Here is an 11,159-nt window from a genome sequence, read left to right as displayed (position 1 = left end):
GAAAAACCATGAAAAAAGTGCACAAAATCGTTTTAGAAGGAAGGAAGGAACGTGAAGTTTCGCGAGATATCTGAGATCTTAAAAATGCAAGAAGACAGCGTGTTTACTACTTTACGTGAATATTTGTTCATGAGAAAGCTTTGGCTCACTTTGTTGATGGCGCGGTTCGCTGCTTGACGCTTTCGATGAAAATGTGTTCGTCAGTGCACTCCATAGTCAAACCACGCGTCTGCCGAGTGGAGTAGTGTCATTAAAGCAACTGTAACTTATTTTTGTTTTATGGGACCAATCACCCACGGGATGTGCCCTGTTCGTCTAATACGGTGACTGTCAGAGAGGTGAGGGAAAAGAGAAAGAAATTGGGAAATGGCGCAATGTAGTGCGTATGTGCCAAATCAATAAGTGTCCTGGCTTTACCGACTAAACACTCACTATAGCTACGACCAAGGAATGGTTTGTCGCAGTGGGGACTTAAACCCACACTATCACGGTGATCTTGTTTACGTCTTTGCAGAACTAGGTGCACAATAACAATTTAGAATTAAGTCGTTAGACAAAAAAAAAAAATAAACAATGCTGTTGTTATTCTTTCGGCAATGCGATAATGACCTCCTTCGCCTTTTAACTGATGCGCTGTAGCCACCATTACTCAGCCAATATATGAATGCTTCACTTGCCACATCGATTAACTTCATTTTTGGAATTTTATTAAATTTTAGCATCAAATCACCTCATAGCTCCTAACTGCACATATCCAAATCGAATATCTCTAATAATGAGTGTTAACACCACTAAATGGCAAAATCGTTTTAGCCACTGAATAATAAATAATTTATTTATAATATTTTATCATTTTTCTCAACTCTTTGTTTTATGGAGTTAGTCGATTTGGCAAGTGAAGCATTCATATAAGATGCGACGTGTAGCGAAGATAGTCCTTTTACTCACCTCATCCTTACCACCAACCCCTTACAACTTCGATTGCGGACTTTCTATAAAAAAAAATGTCCATCTCCATCTCCATCTCCTTTGGAGTGAATGTATGCATTATCATCATTTAGATTAAAAATCTCAATATTTTGTTTTGCATATAAAGAGTGTTCGTTTATACATCTATGTTGTTTAAAATCGATTTAAATTAAATTGTATTGTGATAGCAGTAAAAGAATTATATCGTACACCTCCATATGTGTTTATATCCACAAAGTATGTTCGAATATGAGTATAAATTTGCAAATACATATATGTTACATAACTAACTATTCGCAGTCTTAAATATCTAAGTTATCACATTAACAGAATATATAAAAGAATTAAAAAAAAACAAGACAACTAACATAACTTATAATAAATATACATGAGAGTGAGAGTGGATAGGCATGCGAGATCGGGTATTTCGCACTTTCTATGAATTTTTTTTTTTATTTTATTTTATTAATATTAAGGCAATGCAGTGTTAATGAAATCTAAGAGAAAAATTGCTCATAACCTATATTATTTATTATAACATATATTGTATGCAGATAACATGCATTCAAGTATAATTATGCTTAAGAGAGATTTTACATAAGTTGTCTTTTTTTCTAGATATTTAAATTTTTGGTATAATTTTATAAATTTCATCATTTAAAGCACTTTTCTTATCGTAAATAAAATCGCGTGCATTTTAATGCTGGGAAGAAACATTAGCGATCCACTGCTTACACATTAGCAGACTAAACGCTCATTAGTATCTGGGCTAAAGACATGTTCATAATTTTCTATTAATACTTTGGCGAAGGTATTCATGCGTCCAATATCGAAGTCGATTTGACTGGCGGATAATAAACAAGGGCCCCAAACAATAGCCAAATTGGAAGCATTCATGCGATTAGAGGAACTAAAGGCAGCAACACTATAAAATTAAAAATAAAAAACGAAAGATAAAAAAGATTAAAACAAAATGAATAAATATTTTTAGTAAGTAAATCACAGGTTCACTTACTTGGTTAAATGTTTAATAATAAATGTTAAGGTTGAACGATTTGGTTCTTTCATATCTTCAAATGCTTTACGTATCGTCTCGATTCCCTCCTCATCACTAAGATTACGTCCTAAGCGTTCGTATATTTCTTGCGGTATCAACGGAGCACCCAGCTCACGAAAGAATTGCTTTAGTAAACTCGTTATAGTGTGTATATCGTCGGCTATTAGTAATTTCGGATCGTATATATAACTTTCAGTTAATTTTTGCTTTAACTCATCTATAGAAAATTTATTGCCACACGCTCTGTATAGACCGTCTTGCACAATACGATCTTTATTCTCAATGTATTCCACGCAATCGACTACAAATCGCGGCACGTTCGGATACGTAGTCTGATTCAATTCTAATTGATCAAGCGCTGCTCCAAATATTGGATATTTCGGTTTCAGACCGTCCTCCAAATAAAGGCTCGCAGTTTCTGTTCGCCGAAATAAACCGCGAGTTTTCTTTTCACTTTTGGGCGATCGTACATTGCTGCAAATAATCGAGAAGCATATAATAAATTATATTCAAATATTTATAATTTCAGGCTATAACTGGTAGAAACGCATTAAAAATTTTCATTCAGTTATTTCTTCTATTCTTTCATGGTTTACTTATTTTATACTTTCTTTCAATAATATGAGGATCACGCAAATCGCCCGGATCTCTGGCGGAAAATATCACTATATATTTTAATGAACTAATTTTTGAACCTACGGATCATGAGTATCCAAAATGTAAAAAATGGGATTTTACTCCACTTATATTTTTATATCGTTCAATTTTATGCCATCGCGTGAAAGGAAGGTCTTGGTCGACGTGAATAATAAAATCAATTTACTCATATGCGTCTGTTCATCTATATAGCGACAAAGGAACATTCGGTCTCAAATTTCTTCTTTTCTTACTTTCGGTTTTACTTCATAAATGGGAATTAACTAAGTTTTTTGCTCAAGGATTCATACATAATTACGAAAAATTATAAGTTTTATTTGTATCCCTTACTACGTTTTATAACAACAAGTGCGTGAATGGATGTAGATAGACTTTTTGTTAAAATAACCGACTTGGAGTTATTTTCTGCGTTGATTTAAGCATGTCTGTCCAGAACGAAATTTTCAATATAATTTCTCGAGATTCGATGCACTTACACACTTCAGCTCCACGACGAACAGAATATATACTGAATCGGATCATTTTTACAACCGCTCTCCCCACGCACGCCTCCATAAAACATCCTATATAAAAAGGACTACGATCTTTAATATTTCTCGACAAAAATTGGTAAATAATAGTATCTTTGCTTATTATATGAAAGTGAAAAGCTAAGATCGGCTGGAGCGTTTTATTTGGCCTTTTCCTTATACGATCTTATAAAAAATAAGCCCTCATATGCCAATAACAGCCAAGTTTTAGCATTTTATGATAAAAATTAGTCCAAGTAATTTCATATGAAAATAATAACTATAATAAGCTAGTACCACGTAGATGGATCTATTTTTCGCATATGAAGTTTTTTATGAGTAGTAGACCTTCATTGAGTAACCAGGTCTAATTTTTGGTATATTACGATATAGTTATGCAAAGCATAATAAATTTGAAAACATAAAGATATTCAGTCTGGCCTTGCGGTACTATACAGTTTTCACTTGCATTAAATTATGAATATCAAATCAGCTCAAGCATGCTCCCGATCTTGCAAAAAAAAACCATACCTTTCGACGTCTTCTGTCTCTATTATTGTGACAGAGTTGAATTGTGCACAACTCCATCGGACAAACTGTAAGCATGGAATATTATTAAAACACTTTGCGTCGTTTTCGTGAAGTTATGCACTAAAATTATAGTCAAACAATTTTTGTTTGGATAAAGTCTCTTTTTACAGTGCATTGGTTGTGCGAGACTTTTTCAAGACCTACCCAAGTTATAGGGTTTTGTAGCCGCCTTATCCTCTGATTTCTGGGTGAGTGCAAAGTTCAAGAAAAACTTCCGGATCCCTTTAACTCCGCATTGAAGAAATAAAAACGAAAAGCGAAACACTGCTAAAAATATTGACATGAAGTTTGACTCTGCTATTATATGTTACCAAAGACAAACGAATCGTAAAACTCACGCGATTTATATGGAAGTGTCTTACCACCGACAGAATAATCTATGTCAAATTGATGACAGACAGACTTGTCTATATTTCTTTGTTAAACCATTCTCGATGCCAAAAGTAGAGGAGAGATCTTAACCACACACCTACACCCACCACACCAAGAACTCGGACAGAAACTATAGATCGTGTATTTGTTAATGTTTGCATCCAGTTTTAGAACGATATTTATTATCATTCCAGTAACATCGACGATAACGACGCCTTTCGAAATATTCATATTTGTAACTACCGATCGAATGACAATTCGATGCATACGCACATGATCGTCTATTGTCTATCTATTCAAAGAAATCTATTACTTATGCCTTAATGTTTGTATTCGATTATAGGCGTAGCCGTAGAAAACTTTTATATAAAGAGTTGTGCGACATATTACTTGCAGTTTAAGGGGTCGAAAGGCACATCAAATAGGTTTATCAAAAAAATTAAAATTTACTGAATCCAATCACTCCAATTAACACTAGATTGCTAAAATAATTTCTCCAAAAACATGTATTGGTTTTTAATAAATTTATGAAATCTAGACCAATACTAATTCCTTTCCCTTCGCATCCTTTAATTCGTAAAATTCACTTGCACTATACCTATTTTGACAGATGTGAGTCAAATTGACTGACTAAGTAATAAAGTGCAGGAAGATTGTAATGAGAACAGCAAACCTGGCGCAGACGTCACAGTCGATGAGCAATTGTTCTCAGCCTTTAGCTGACATGTCCATCTGCTCAATATATGCCGAATAAACCAGATAAATTTAAAATAGAAGTAAGATCGTCTGTAATAAATGTAATAAAAAAATCTGCAAGAAATATAATTGAAACGAAGTAAGAATGCTATAGTCGGGCAAGACCGACCATCAAATACGTTACTATACATTGCTTAAATAATTATACACCAAATATTATACATTGTGAGAGAGCCCACATCAAACGTCGACAGAGCATATTCAGTTTATATGGATGCATATGCATGCAATATCGACAATGAATTGAGACAAATGAATGCTTCACTTGCCCAATTGATTAACTTCATTTTTGGAATTTTATTAAATTTTAGCATCAAAGCACCTCACAGCTCCTAACTGCACATATTCAAAACGAATTTCTCCAATAATAAGTGTTGACACCACTAAATGGCAAAATCCTTTTAGCGACGGAATAATAAATAATTTATTTATAATATTTTATCATTTTTCTCAACTTCTTGTTTTATGGAGTTGATCGATTTGGCAAGTGAAGCATCCAAATATACTTTTTTTTATTATAACAATCGACTTTTGAACACTTCTTAAATTGATTGATATCTGTCTGTCCGTCGTCTCTTCGCAAATTTAGTAATCCTTGCAGGATTTTTCAGATATTTCGATGAATGTGGATTGGATCGATACGTTTATCCGATCACTGCTAACATAAAAGGCGTTATTGCTCACAAAAATGCTTTAGAAAGTGTTGCAGGTTATTTATTGACTGCTCTTGCCACATCGTAACACTTTACCTAGTTTCCAAACGAAATATAAAGTTGTTCATCTTCCAGATATTTCTTCGCGACAAACTTAATTTACCAGCAATCTTCTATAATGGTCACTGCAAGTATATTGGTTAGGGCTTTTCAAAAGCACTAATATGATTTCTTCTTCGGATCATACTTAAAAAATATAAATTATTTTGAATTTATTAGCAGTGTTCAGTAAGCTTTGAAAATTACCCAAATTCTACGTCGATATGACAATTTTGTGCAACACTTTGCATCTTTTACATAAAAAATCACTTTCTTAGATAAGACATATTTCGATCGAAATGACTGAGATACGGAGCAAACTCACACATTATTTACAAGAATATTCCTTTATATTGCGTAAAAGTAATAATTTCCTGTGGTGTTTACGCTGATGATGTGAGAATGGAGATCCCATTACCGTGGATAGTGATCACTGTTCATCGATGTTAACCAATTTTTTATGCCCTATGTTGATCCATGTAACATCTGATTTCAACAAGATACGGGACTGCGGACTAGACAACATATCAAACTATCCGTTTATATTCATGAGTAATTTAATTCAAGAAATTCCGATATTAACCGAAGCTGAAATTGAATTACTTCCTTTGGGGTAGATCGTGATGCCCATTCCAAGTGATATTGTGTGAAACCTTTAATTACATCGAGTCTAATATACTTATGCATCCATTTTCGTTGTCTGTTGCCTGCATGCACGAACATCCAGTAGTTTCGCCAAATTTGAGGCCTATATTTTATAGCGATTCGGTGAATATTTACCAAACGTATTGCGCAAACCGATAGACCGAGATGCTTCAATCAAATTAAAAGTCCCTACCGACAAAGGACATGTAAACCTTATGTCGTGGTATCTGAAGCATCCCTCAGAGTGATGCGAACGTTTTAACAAAATGTATTTACCCCCAAACTCTCATAGATAGAAACAGCCAATATTTAACCAAAGACAGATCATCATATACATACGGCATATACCGTATTGTACTGATAAGATTTGCCACAAGATATAGATATATTTTTAAACATGCAGGCAAATGACGTACGTTTAGTTTCGACACTAGCACTACATCTGGTGATATCTCTGTAACTGGCAGAATGTGGATTTACGAAATGGTTGGCGCCAGCATTGGTTTTCCAACATATGAAACACCAATGAGAGCATAGAAAATATGAAGAAAATGATTTGCGGATGTTTGCCGAACGATGTTCAGAAATGTTATTTGTGCTGTAAGTCTATCGTAAGGGACTTTTTTCAAAGTTGCTGTATATCGATTTATAGCGTGAAATAGAATGACTACGAAGAGCCATGATAATAGAGTTGTTTCTGTTGAGTGCCATTACTTCCGCTTTCTCCGTTTATGACTTTTTGTTATTTATTATTAAGCAGGGAAGAGAAACGTGAAAAAAAGATATTTATAGCATATACCATAAAATAGCTTTAAGCAACAATGAACGAAACATCCAATAGGCAAATACATCATAGAAATAAGTGCGTCAACATTTAATTCTACTCAGTTTGAATTTTCTCTCCTTTTTTTTCTCTATGTATACTACTTATTACATTTTGTTAGAATAAGTAAAACCTTCTTCTTCTAAACTGTGGATATTTCATATAATTTACTGATAAATTGTGGGTAAATAAAACAAAAACCTTGTATTACCAGAATAGAAGGCAAACTAAATGGTGTTTGGAGAATTGTTTCGAAAAGATTGATGCAACAATCTTCTGGATCATTTTAGAAGTTAAAAGTGCTAGTTAGACAGCGTAGCTCATAATATTTAGGCAGATACAAGTTAAGTAAAACAAGTGAAAGTATTACAGTGGGCCAGAGCCACCCTGCACCATTTCGACTAATAGAATTACTCATATAATGAGTTCCCAAGATAAGGCATTATATGGAAAGTGGCCTGAAAAGCCAGATCCGATCTAAACCACTTTCAATTGCGTTCTTTATTGGGGCAAAAGATGTCAATGCACCAAATCTCATTAAAATATGTCCATAATTGCGACCTACAGACGGGCAGTCAGACAGAGGGGCACACAAGCTTAGATCAATACAGAAAGTCATCCTAAATAGACCAGATTCCTACATATAATGGGATATACAAAATTGACATATGTGATTCAAATTTCTTACAGTCAATTTTTATGCCAAATTTCTACTATGTACTAAGTTGCATTATGAAATACCAGAAATTAAATGTTTTTGCAAAAGGGCTTACTATTCATGGCATCCTTTATATGGTATGCATTCCAAAATTTTTATATGTCAAATTACTGTTGTCGACCAATTTTCATAACAAAAAACCAAATTTCAATATAAAATAAAAAGTTTGATCTTTTTAACATATAAAAGATCATTTTTGATGAGAACGCGATGTAATTAAAAACAAAAAGACCTACTTGATCTAAATTCGATACTGCTAAGCCTTATATGAAATTACTCTTACATATCAATTTCGATTAGAAAATATCAAAATTGAGACATTTCTGCTGCAGAAAGGCTTACATTTCATGAGATCTTTATAGACCTACGTGGTCCAACGGTAACGTTGATTTCTTTGTCAACTTACTACTATAGAATAATTTTTCATCAGGACACATTGAAAATATTTTACCATATGAAGATTCAGTTTTCCAAGAAACAGCTATATGCGAGAGCTTCAAACAAAACGGTTTCTTCGATTCAACTTTTTCACATCTATTTAGAAAGACGATATACTGCCATATAACGACTCTCACCAATAAAAATTGCAATATTTTTCAAATATCAATTTTTCAAAATGCGACGTTACATAGTGGTCCGATACCAACCAATATCCAGTGCGCACGAACCTAGTATACCTATTAATGTCACAAATGAAGTGACGCATAACGAATATCTTACATCATCAAAGGCAAACGTAACGAAAATATATACTATTTGAAGAATCATGTCTTAAAGATCCATATGAGCGATTTCGGACGTTCAAATTCATTTTTAAAAAACACTTTACATTTTACTATTGTTTTCTTTTCATCTACCTACCATTGTGGCCCTTGAACTAATTTAGTGAGATTTTCGAAAGTAAGCTTGAGGATTTTTTAAAGCAGACGTGCGAACTAAATTTACAATTCTAAAAAAAAAAATAAGGAAAGGCAACAAAAACGCCTGGCTAACTGTGTGTGAATACTTATCAGGAATAGTTTCTAATACTTATTTTTTAAACGTTACAAACAAAACAATTATAGCTTACATACATGTATGTTAACGTTTCTGCTCTGATAATGTGATTTGCGTATAAAAATTATGAAAATGTTAATGAATGAAGTAATTGTTAAAAAAAGAACCATATCTTCGGAAACCGACCTTAGTTCCAGAATATGCTTTTTAGCGGTTATTTTTAGACCGCGAAAAAAGTCTTTTTATTGAGAACATTTTTTTTTACCAAATGCCGGCTCAAAAGAGTTCTTATAGGAGAGCTTTGACGACCGGCTTTAGTAAAAACGAATTGTATATATAAAGCATATATTTTCGAAGAGGGCAACCATGTTAACGATATAGACGAATAGACTTTTGTTATTTAGTAAATACATCTCAAATAATTCAGTATATATATTAAGTAGAAGTCACATACTTGGAAAAAAAAATGAATATGTAAACTAAATTTGCGGACAAAATAATGCGAACATTTTAGAAATAATACAGAATAAGTAGCACAATATATGGAGTTGTGTTCAGAATTCAATGACTTTTTTGTTTTCGTAATCAAAAAATATTGCTATGAAGATGATATGTCTGTATACATGTATGCTGTTTGTTTGCTTTAGTGTTTTGAAAACAAATGAAAACAATTAAAAAAATTAAATTCCGTATGGACCGAATCCTTTATACCCATCGCCGTTATTCTAAAACGGGCAAGAGAAGTAAAAGCATTCAATTTTCATGCTTTATAATATGAAGTGGGCGCAAGCTGATTTTGTCGATAGCTTCATTTTTGCGGCCAGAACAATGTTTACAACAGAGATTGCACAGACGGATAGACGGACATGCTTAAATCGATTTATATGTACTTTGTGGTGCCTCTAAAGCTTCCTTCCAGCTCTTACAAACGTTTTGGCAAAATGAATATTCTGCTCATCCTTCGGTGATGGATATAAAAACATATATAACATATATACATATATACAATACATTTGTATATATGCATATATTTTATAATATTCTTGAAGAGAGGGTAAGCTTAGCGAATTTGCACTTAATCTCTGATTTTTTTTTTTTTTTTTTTTTGTTATATTTATATGGAAAGTTAACACATTTTAGCAGTCTCCGCCCTTAAGCAATTTATAAGCGCGTATATCCGAAAACTTAATTACAACTGATTTTTTAGTGAAAACAATTTTAAATGTTTGTACATACATTTTAAATACTCCACGTTGCACTGAAACGATAAGATAAGAAAAGAAGGACATGTAAGTAAACTTTTATGAAAAAATTTCAAAACAAAGCAGATATGAAAAAAAACGACAAGGATTTATTAATTTTTATAGAGTAACTTATTCAAGTGAAAAACAGTTCCTTACTTTTATCCGCATAATTATTCATCGTTCGTATATTCGTATTGTTTAGGCTTTTTCGAAAGATTTTCAAAGTTTCGCAATAGGTTTGAATAAACATAAAGTTAATAGAAAATAAAAAACAAAATAAAAAATTAAATTCACTTTTATTACACAATCGACAGGCGATTTCCGATAAAAATCCCATTAATTAGCGCGACTTATGATTATGACTAAATATTTAGATTCGCTTCTCTACGCAGTGAAACGTGCATATCGTAATTTTTAGGCGGCCAAGCATTTATTATCGTTTCTAGTCGACACTACTGCATAAATTATTCGAATATTTATTTAATTTTTTTTTTTTCCTTAATTTTATTTTTATTCTCTTTTTTCTTTATTCTTGTTTTTTGTTTTTTTTTTTTTTTTTCTTGTTTTGAGAAAGCGGCAAACAACACCGTATGAAATCTATTGTCTATGCGTATGTATGTAAATATATGTAAATTCTAAAAGTTTCACAGACCTCACTCAGCCAGTCAATCAGTCAGTTAGTCTTCTTATGATTCATGTTTAGGTTTTTTGTTTCTTATTTTGCCAATATTGCTTTCGATTTGCTTCCATCGTTTCTTTTCAGTGCTTTTTTATTTTTTTTAAATTTTTTTTTATTTTTATATCTTCTTAAAGAATATATTTTGCAATTGTTTTGTTCATATTTTATATATGTATGAATTTATTGCAGTTGTTTTTAGTTTTATTTATGGTTTATTGTTTTTACGATTATAATGAATGGAAACGATTGATTGATCAAATATGGTAAAGTTCTACGAATGCAGACGCTAGCGATAACTAAATGAAAAATGTCTTTCCAATTATCTCTGTAAACAAAAACAATACAGTCTATACAGCTGTATTTGGGCGAAGAAAAGAAGATTTGCCTCTCT

General features: G+C 32.5%; 1 protein-coding gene across 1 annotated transcript in view; it reads right to left on the bottom strand.

Moving 5' to 3' along the window:
• Window positions 1–1,077: 1,077 nt before the first annotated feature.
• The window catches only part of LOC119637259, a 26,468-nt gene continuing 16,386 nt past the window's right edge, over window positions 1,078–11,159 (bottom strand). The window contains exons 3-5 of the mRNA XM_038033139.1: window positions 10,082–10,103; window positions 1,985–2,500; window positions 1,078–1,894 (exon numbers count right to left, since the gene is read on the bottom strand). Of these exons, the coding sequence (XP_037889067.1) occupies window positions 1,708–1,894; window positions 1,985–2,500; window positions 10,082–10,103 (725 nt within the window). The 3' untranslated portion in view covers window positions 1,078–1,707. The remainder of the gene's footprint in view (window positions 1,895–1,984; window positions 2,501–10,081; window positions 10,104–11,159) is intronic.

The sequence above is a fragment of the Glossina fuscipes genome, unplaced genomic scaffold (assembly GCF_014805625.2).
Source record: "Glossina fuscipes isolate IAEA_lab_2018 unplaced genomic scaffold, Yale_Gfus_2 59, whole genome shotgun sequence".
Taxonomy (NCBI): Eukaryota; Metazoa; Arthropoda; class Insecta; order Diptera; family Glossinidae; genus Glossina; species Glossina fuscipes.
This window is presented reverse-complemented; position numbering and strand designations above follow the sequence as displayed.